The 9,514-nt window shown below is 43.6% G+C and overlaps 1 protein-coding gene and 1 long non-coding RNA gene across 13 annotated transcripts in view; one reads left to right on the forward strand and one right to left on the reverse strand.

Moving 5' to 3' along the window:
* The window catches only part of LOC114486580 (uncharacterized), a 13,775-nt gene extending 4,878 nt beyond the window's left edge, over nucleotides 1-8,897 (reverse strand). The window contains exons 1-3 of the long non-coding RNA XR_008617827.1: nucleotides 8,808-8,897; nucleotides 5,615-5,772; nucleotides 384-481 (exon numbers count right to left, since the gene is read on the reverse strand). This is a non-coding gene — a long non-coding RNA (uncharacterized lncRNA). The remainder of the gene's footprint in view (nucleotides 1-383; nucleotides 482-5,614; nucleotides 5,773-8,807) is intronic.
* SHROOM3 (shroom family member 3) overlaps nucleotides 1-9,276 on the forward strand; it is a 121,379-nt gene extending 112,103 nt beyond the window's left edge. For 5 of the 12 annotated variants that reach the window (XM_055086034.1, XM_024115419.3, XM_024115420.3 and 2 more), the window contains 2 exons: nucleotides 4,575-4,847; nucleotides 8,908-9,276. In XM_055086034.1, the coding sequence (XP_054942009.1) occupies nucleotides 4,575-4,847; nucleotides 8,908-9,276 (642 nt within the window). Of the gene's footprint in view, nucleotides 1-3,057; nucleotides 4,848-8,907 lie in introns of those variants that run through there. The other 7 variants (XR_008617820.1, XM_055086038.1, XR_008617823.1 and 4 more) reach the window with 6 other exon arrangements.
* Nucleotides 9,277-9,514: the final 238 nt, after the last annotated feature.

The following is a 9,514-nucleotide window of genomic DNA, read 5'->3' on the forward strand; positions in this document are numbered from 1 at the left end:
GTTCGTGCCCCGGTCCGGGAAGATCCCACATGCCGCGGAGCGGCTGGGCCCGTGAGCCATGGCCGCTGAGCCTGTGCTCCACAACGGGAGAGGCCACGGCAGTGAGAGGCCCGCGAAACGCAAAAAAAAAAAAAAAAAAAAAAAAGACCAGCAACTTAAAACAATCTTGCACGTATATAGACTGCTATATCAAAACCTCATGGGAACCACAAACCAAAAATCTACAGTAGATACACACACAGAAAAGAAAAGCAATCCAAACACAACACTAAAGATAGATATCAAATTACAAGAGAACAAAAGAGGAAGGGAAGAAAAATCCTCAAAAACAAATCCAAAACAATTAACAAAATGGTAATAAGAACATACATGTTGATAATTACCTTAAATGTGAATGGATTAGATGCTCCAACCAAAAGACATAGCCTGGAACGAAATAATGCCATTTGCAGCAACATGGATGGACCTAGAGATTATCATACTAAGTGAAGTAAGACAGAGAAAGACAAATATCATATGATATCACTCACATGTGGAACCTAATTTTTAAAAAATGAGACAAATGAGCTTATTTACAGAACAGAAACAGACTGACAGATATTGAAAACAAACTTATGGTGACCAAAGGGGAAAAGTGGGGGGAGGGATAAATCAGGAACTTGGGATTAACATATACACAGTACTATATATAAAATAGATAAGCAACAAGGACCTACTGGTATAGCACAGGGAAATCTACTCAATATTCTGTGATAAACTATATGAGAAAGGAATCTAAGAAAGAATGAATATATGTATAACTGAAATACTTTGCCGTATACCTGAAACTAACACACCACTGTAAATCCACTCTACTCCAGCCTGAGAAAATATTTGAAGAGATTATAGCTGAAAACTTCCCTAACATGAGAAAGGAAACACTCAAGTCCAGGAAGAGCAGAGAGTCCCATACAAGATAAATGCAAAGAGGAACATGCTGAGACACATATTAATCAAACTGACAAAGACAAAGGAAAAAATATTAAAAGCAACAAATAACATACAGGGGAATCCCCATAACATTATCTGCTGATTTTTCAGCAGAAATTGCAGGCCAGAAGGGAGTGGCATGATATATTTAAAGTGATGAAAGGGAATAACCTACAACCAAAAATACTCTACCCAGCAAGGCTCTCATTCAGATTTGATGGAGAAATCAAAAGCTTTGCAGACAAGCAAAAGCTAAGAGAATTCAGTACCACCAAACCAGCTTTACAACAAATCCTAAAGGAACTTCTCTAGGCAGTAAAGAAAAGGCCACAACTAGAATCAAGAATATTATGAATGGGAAAGCTCACTGTACGTAAAGGCAAACATAAAGGTAGGAAATCATCCACACACAAATATCATATCAAAACCAGCAATCGTGAGGAGAGTACAAATGCAGGATATCGGAAATGCATTTCACATTAAAAGACCAGCAACTTGGGGCTTCCCTGGTGGCGCAGTGGTTGAGAGTCCGCCTGCCAATGCTCACATGTGGAACCTAATTTTTAAAAAATGAGACAAATGAGCTTATTTACAGAACAGAAACAGACTGACAGATATTGAAAACAAACTTATGGTGACCAAAGGGGAAAAGTGGGGGGAGGGATAAATCAGGAACTTGGGATTAACATATACACAGTACTATATATAAAATAGATAAGCAACAAGGACCTACTGGTATAGCACAGGGAAATCTACTCAATATTCTGTGATAAACTATATGAGAAAGGAAAGAAAGAATGAATATATGTATAACTGAAATACTTTGCCGTATACCTGAAACTAACACACCACTGTAAATCCACTCTACTCCAATAAAATTAAAATGAAAAAACAAAAAAAACCAACAGGGTCTGCAGAGGAAAGACTGAATGGGCTAGACTCTGAACCTGATGGCTGTTCAGCTGTGTCAAATTCTTTGACCCGTCCTTACCCATCAAACCCTGCTCGCTTGGTGGCTGCCCTTCCAGCACTGCTGACCCATAACCTTTAATTAAAGCCAGGACTTGGACATTTCAAGGATATTATGAACCCTACTTAGACTGAAGGAGCCTGAGAAAATTAGTGCACCGAGTTCAGTGGAAACTCAGAGGAAGAGTTCTCCCCTCTCTTCACCACTCACCCCATGTGAGGACAGACTTATCCTTACTGGTTTATGCTCATTTGCAAATTAAAAATCATCACATCTGTTTCTTAAAATGCCAGCTACTGAGAGCCATAATGAGTATTTTTAGAATGGAGTTCATTCCAGAAATGACACAATATTAGTTTCAGAAGAAGTCATATTTATAGGAATAATGGAAAACATGAAGCTGTTCCCTTCTTTTCTTTCTACTCTTTGGTTTTTTTAAAAGCCTTTTGTAGAAAGTATACTTCTCAAGATGTGAGGTTGAAATGGATCCCAAAACGTTGGAATAAGCAGAAGGCCTTTTCCTGAGCTTGAAGTGATAAGAATGTTGTTGCTTAGTTAGTTAACTAGCTCTTAGATTTGGCATAACCTGGTTTTCTATAAGTACCCTCTGGTAACATTCAGAGTGGCAAGCCTAGGAAATGCAAGCTACGAGGCTTAAAAACTCCTGGGCTGACTTCATGTAGATGTCAGTCTCTCTCATCGTCTATCTGAAAGACAGGAATGGTGACATTTGACTTGTGGAACCCTGTCCAGCAGGGATATTGGGAGATGTAACAGCAGGTAGTATTTATTTCCCCTCCTTCTCTCCATTCCAGTATCCCCGCCATTCTCTTGATAGGAACAGAGAGCACAGTACAAGATCGTCACCCCCGCTGGGCATTTTCCTGGAGGTATCTAGCAGGTTATTTTGCAGGCACATACCATAGCTGCCAGCCAGAATTGTTTTTTAGAAAATGATGAGTTTTCCAGGGGAATATAAGGAAAATTAAACAATATTCTCTCCCACCTGCATTTTTCTGAGCTCAGACTCTTCAGTTTAAGGAGTAATATATACTGTACATTTTTTTTTCCACTACTAAAATTGTCTTTTGTATCCACTTTGTCTTAACTGCTTGTAGAAAGCCAAAGATTATAACCCATAATGAGTCGGTGCAGCAGATGGGAATGTTTTAAGCCCCCTTCAGTCTCTGGGATTAGGTGAGTTGAGAAGACAGTAAGATGTCACCATTAAAACCAGAACTTGAACATTTCAAGGACTTTGGGAACCTTACTTAGTTGAAGTACCTCTGGTAGTCCAGCTCCAAGATGGGGGCAGATGGTGGAGAAATAAATATTTTCCTTATCATTGTGATTATTGTGTTCTTTGGTGCTCATGTTGAAGAAACAGTACACAAAGTTGTCAGTACCCTTCAATTTGGTTATTCAAAAATATTTCTTTTTCCCTTTTTTTCTCCCTTCCTTTAAAATGAAGATTTACTCTAACGTAGAAATTGTGACCCTTTGTTTTCTTCCAACTGAATTCACACAGCTTGGGTTTATGCATACACACACACACATATATACATACATACATATAAATATTGAGCTGGAACCTTGTTAGTGGTAAAGAAGTAGGTTTTAACCAAAAAAAGATGTTCTTTTTCCATATGGCTACCTCACGCGAAGAGAAAAATGACTAAAGAGCCATGGAGTCTAATTTCTCTTGCAACAAAGTAAGAGTAGACACTTCATATAAATGAAGTCAAAGTTGAAACCATTAAGACCTTTACTTCATTCCTTCAGTTAAGCATACTGGGTATTTGTGTAATCCTGTTTCATAGTATGGAAATTTGTAAGTAAGGTGGCAGATTACATAGCCCCGCTCACTGGAGAGAGTGGGTGCAGGACAGAACAAGGGACTGAATTCTGAATAAAGGTCTCATGAATATTTACAATGGTTGTACAAGGGTGGCCCCGAAGTCAGGCTGCCTTGAGTTCACGGCAGCCCCACCCGCCAGTGTAGGTGTCTTAGCCTCACTTCACCTCCCTAAGTCGAAGTTTCCTCAGCTAGCGCACTATGCAGCTAAAGTAGTATCTACTACGAGACAGTTGGGAAGGCCGGGTGAGATAATCCATGGACTTTCTTGCAGTGCTTGGCTCATGGTAATTCCTCCACGAATGGTATCTGTGATTAATACTCAACTCAGCTGTGATCTGAGGCAATTCCCTAATTCCTTTGACTCTCGGCTGCTCCACTTGTTAAACAAGAATATTTACCCTGCCTGCCTACGGTATTGTTGTGAGGATCAAACGAGAACATGTATTGAAAAGACTTTTAGAAGTGAGTAGTTAACAAACCAGTTGGGAAGAGAGCGCTGTACACAGCACGACACAACTGGAAAACATTCCGAGGCAATGTGTAATCACGCATTGGCCTGTGAGTACTGAACAGGTTCAGAGAAGGCAGTTGTAGACATTCAGGGAAAGGAAGGAAGATTGTGGCCTTATGTTGGGGGCAGTCCATGCAGAGTGGAGGGGGGCCTCCAGCTGAGCCTGGAAGACAAGACAGGAAGGATGCAGCTAGGAGAAGTGGATCCTGCCCCCACTGACCACTCAGCTGGCTAAGTTTTGCTGTGCCTCTCCTCTCTCGTTCCAGGCGGAGTTGATTGGAAGCCTCACCCACAAGCTTGAGACCCTCCAGGAAGCCAAGGGGAGCCTGCTCATGGACATCAAGCTCAACAACGCCCTGGGGGAAGAGGTAGAGGCCTGGATCAGTGAGCTCTGCAAGCCCAATGAGATCGACAAGTACAAGATGTTCATCGGGGACTTGGACAAGGTGGTGAACCTGCTGCTCTCCCTCTCGGGACGCCTGGCCCGCGTGGAGAACGTCCTCAGCGGCCTTGGTGAAGACGCCAGTAACGAGGAAAGGGTAGGCTGCCTAACAATTCCGCTCAACAATTTTCCTGCCTGAACCCATGTACCCGGAGAAGTATGATTAGACAGGAGCCTTTCTAGAGACGATCACCATCTCTCCGGGGCACGGAGAGACTCCAACGTACGGGGAACAGAGGAGAAGGATCTTCCACGCCAAGATGTCATGCTGACCCCTCAGCCTCAGGGATACTTAGGAAAGTTAAAAATGTGGGTGCCAGAGTTTCTTTCCTTCCTTTTTATCCTAGAAAAAGGAAAGGTAAAAGCAGGATGGGGGTTGACATTAAAAAAAGGGAGGGGGACGACAGAACCGTTCAGGATGAGGAGAGGGCACAGGACCGTGAGCTCAGGCTCCTGGGAATCTGCAGGCGAGTGGCCACGGGCACTTGGTGAAGTTGCCCCCGCTGTGTCCATGGCAGCCCTTACTGGAATAACTGGTAGTGACAGCGGTGACGATACCAGATAGAATCTAAGTCTTCCCTCTGGGTCAGACGCCGTGGGCTTAGACACACGGTAGGTGCAGTCTCATAGAATCCTCACAGCAGGCCAGTAGGCAACAGAGCCAGGACAGGAGGAATCCTGCTGCAGCCCCCAAGTGTCATTCACCTCACTGAACTTAATTCCAGAGCTACAGAGCATTCTTCATCTGCTCATCTGTACAGCAAATATTTACTGAGTATCGGTACATGCCACTTTCTGATCTAGGCACTTAGGATACTCTGTGAACAAAGCAGTCAGATCCCCACCCTCATGGAACAAACTTACCAAGGGAGGTCAGGTGATAAACGTAGCTATTTTTCACATATATGCCGAGGTGATGAGCGCTCCAGCCATCAGGTGGTTCCTTTGCTTTCTGGCTCCTTCTAGCTACAGCTCTCTCTTGCAGCGCTGTCAGGGATTTCCCAATTATTTCTCCAAATGTACTGCATTAAAAGGAAAGATGTCTCATGTCAAATAGACTTTTAAAGGATTGAAAGAAGTCTAGGCGGTAAGCATTTAGGAATGTGACTCAGCATCCAGGAACTTTCTGCAGCCCCTCTCCCGGCGAGTGCCCTCCTCGTGTAAACGTTCTGGGCCTTCACTTCCTCACCTAGAAACTGTCTGACCGTGTTTGCCTCAAAGGTGTTGTCCTTTCCACCTTCCTTTCATCCAGCAAGCAGCTAACAAGAACCTGTCAAATGCCAGGTGCCCCGCGTGCTAGGGCTGAACACTGCCTAAAAACAGGCCCGCCTTCAAGGAACTCAGCAGTTAGTGAGGAAAACCAGTGTAGCCGGTGTAGAAGCGGCAACTGTATTTAGTATGGCTGCAGCACAGCGATAAACTCAGAGCCATGAGAGCACCTCTCATGCGGTGTGGTGTGGTCAGAAAGGACTTCACACAAGTGCCACTTGAATGGAGTCTAGGGGACTTGCTAAATTCCAGGTGGACTAAGAGGGAAAGGGCTTTACCATTTAGAAGGAACGTCATGGACAAAGTCCAGACAGACCGTGGCGTGTTTAAGAACTGATTTACATGTGGTTGGTGTGTCTAGAGCAGAGTGCTTCCTTGATTTACTTGCTTTTAAGGGAGACCAACAAGGGATACTGAAGCCACTGTCCCCCTAGGGCTAGCCTCAGTGGGGAAGCCATCACTACCTCTGGGCCTGGAGCAGCAGGAGGAAGGGGCCCTTAACAAAACTCTAGCTGTAGCTGGCCTGCAGCACTGAGGCCTGGGTGAAAGGTTGTAGCCACCACCCCCTGGCAAGGAGGAAGCCAAGGATAAAGGCCTCCATTTCTTCTCCCTCCCAGCTTCCAGTCTCCTGCCCATGACTGCCACTGGCCAAAACCAGCAGCCAGCAGGGTGCAGCTTCCCTAAACACAGAGCGGGGCAGAGGAGAGTGGATCCGAAGGGGTAAACAGTATACAGTGCAGAAAATAATCACAGAGACCTACGGGTCGTACTTTAGACTTCAGCCTGTAGGCCCGGAGAGCCATGAACTAATTTCATGACATCATCAGCCTGGGGAGGGGTGAGAATGATGTTAGAGTTGGGAGGCTTACTGTAATGGTCTAGCAAGATGGGTTTAGGCTGTTAATCTGGGCCACTGTCATGGAGATAGAGAATAGGGAGTGACTTAGAGAACGAGTTTGAATTAGCAGGGCGTGTTAGATGAGGGGAAGGATAGAACAGAAGGTAATTCCAAGTTTCCTGTTCGGGTCGCTTGGGTGGATGCCACAGGTATCTGAGATAAGCAATACTGGAGCAGTTCTTACGGGAAGATAAGTTGAATTCAATTCTGGAACAACTCAACACTTAAATGCACGTACACACTCTCAAGTACAGATAAGTGCTTGCTCACCTGCAAGATACACCTGTATTAGTTTTTATAATTATTAGTCTTTGTTAAACAAAAGTGTAAATAGGAATAAGGAAAGGAAGAATAAATGGTTCAATAAATGCCAGATTCAGGATTACAGTTACCAGTGAGGGGAAGAGGGGGAAGATGGGGATCAGGAGAAGTATATATAACGCTTCAACTGAATATTTTGTTTTTAAACTGAAGCAAATATGAAAAATGTTCAAGCTAAGATTTGGCACTGTTAATGATGGGTACACAGATATACCATTCTCTATACAATACTGATGTTTAAAATATTCCATAATTTTTTAAAGGTGAGGAAGAGGTTCTCACTTTTGAACTTATTTCCCTACAGTATTTTGAAACATGCCTTCATTGCAAATTCAGTCCCTAAGGGTTTCTTTTTTAGGTGTGTTTTTCTGATTAGGAGAAGGAAGCCTATGAAAATGGAGATATTTGTAAGATTAACCTATTAACTTTGCACTTTTCCTCTAGGCGTTATTAGGTAAGATCTGACAGGCCAGTTCAAGGGGAGTTTAGGGCAGAGACACATGAGCCTTTCATAACCCTACATAAGCCAATCTGTGTTGAGATATATATTTAAATATTCTTATGTCTTGATTAATTTCCACTTCAAAGTTTCTCAGTCACTTCAGCCTGAAGAGTCTGGTTAAATGTAAAATTAAAAAAAAATTTTAATGACATTATATGTCAGCATGTTGAGTAAAAGGCCACATTAAAGACTTCTATAAAGTCTAAAGATACTACGCTGTCTTACCATTGGGTCTGTATAAGAAACTCTCAGAATATGAAATTGCCATCATTGTCAAATAGAATTTCTCTCATGTTAGATTCAGAGGCCTGAAAAATGGAAACTGATTTTTTCGGAGATGGTAAATATGATGTTCCCATTGTTGATTATGGATTGGGGCAGAGGTTCTCCAACTTTGACTGCAAAGAATCACCCGAAAGGCTCCTTCAACCACAGACCCCTGAGCCCCACACCTCCAGAGCTTTTGATTCAGTAGGTGGAAGGGGGCCTGAAATTTTGCATTTCTAACAAATTCCCAGGAGATGCTGCTGGTGCCCACTTTGAGAACCCCTATAAAATGTAAATACTTGTAAACACTCAAGGTACCTTGATGACTGGCTTTTTTTCCCTTCAATTTTTTAACTGTGGTAAACTACATATAAAATTTGCCATCGTAACCATTTTTAGCTGTACAGTTCAGTAGTATTAACTATATTAACATTGTTGTGCAACAGATCTCCAGAACTTTCTCATCTTGCTAAACTGAAACTGTACACCCACTGAAACAACAACTCCCCCTCCTTTCTCCCCTCCCCCAGGGCCTAGCAACCACCATTCTACTTCGTGTCTCTATGACTGTAGACTATTCTAAGGACCTCATATAAATGGAATCCTGATCGTTCTTCTAAGTCTAGAAGCCTTAAAGCAAAGCCATTACCCCAGCCAATTTTGACATAATCTCTCAAATTAAAGCTGCCACAGGACTTTATAGGTTAGAGAACCATATATCTGCAACATAAGGGTAATAAACTGATTTTCGAACAACTGAGTCTCCTTACTTTAGAGCGACAATCAAAATAGAAACTTACGACACTGCGCCGTCCTGAAAAAGGTCTCTCTCTGCAGGCAGCTCGGTGCTCTTCCCCGTCCCGCTGGCCCTTTGCTGATCTGCTTGTTTCGCCCTGGCAGAGCTCTCTCAACGAGAAGAGGAAGGTCCTGGCTGCGCAGCACGAGGACGCCCGGGAGCTCAAAGAGAATGTGGACCGGAGGCAGCGCGTGGTGCTGGACATCCTGGCCCATTACCTTTCCAAGGAGCAACTCCAGGATTACCAGCATTTTGTGAAAATGAAGTCGACACTCCTCATCGAGCAGCGGAAGCTGGATGACAAGATCAAGCTGGGCCAGGAGCAGGTCAAGTGTCTGCTGGAGAGCCTTCCCTCGGGTTTCGTGCCCAAGGCAGGGGCCCTGGCTCTGCCCCCAGGCCTCGCCGGTGACATGACTGCTGTGGGAGGGTGGACTGTCAGTAGTATTTTTCCAACAGTAACCTCTCCACTTTAACCTCTTCTCCAGGACCCAAGGAAAAGACCACCCCTTCTCTCCACACTATTTAATCTGAAAAATGTTTCAGTACAAGCCAGCCTTTAAACTCTATGGGTTATGGGGGTTTTTCTGGATGAAAGGAAAAAATTCCATCCAGGGTAAAGCCTGTCTTTTCCTTCTCGCCCTTCATGATTGATCTGAGAGCTTGAATGCTGCTGGGAACTTACCCCTTTCTATTGTTACTTCGTAGTAGAAA

Source organism: Physeter macrocephalus, chromosome 7 (assembly GCF_002837175.3).
Source record: "Physeter macrocephalus isolate SW-GA chromosome 7, ASM283717v5, whole genome shotgun sequence".
NCBI classification, from domain to species: Eukaryota; Metazoa; Chordata; class Mammalia; order Artiodactyla; family Physeteridae; genus Physeter; species Physeter macrocephalus.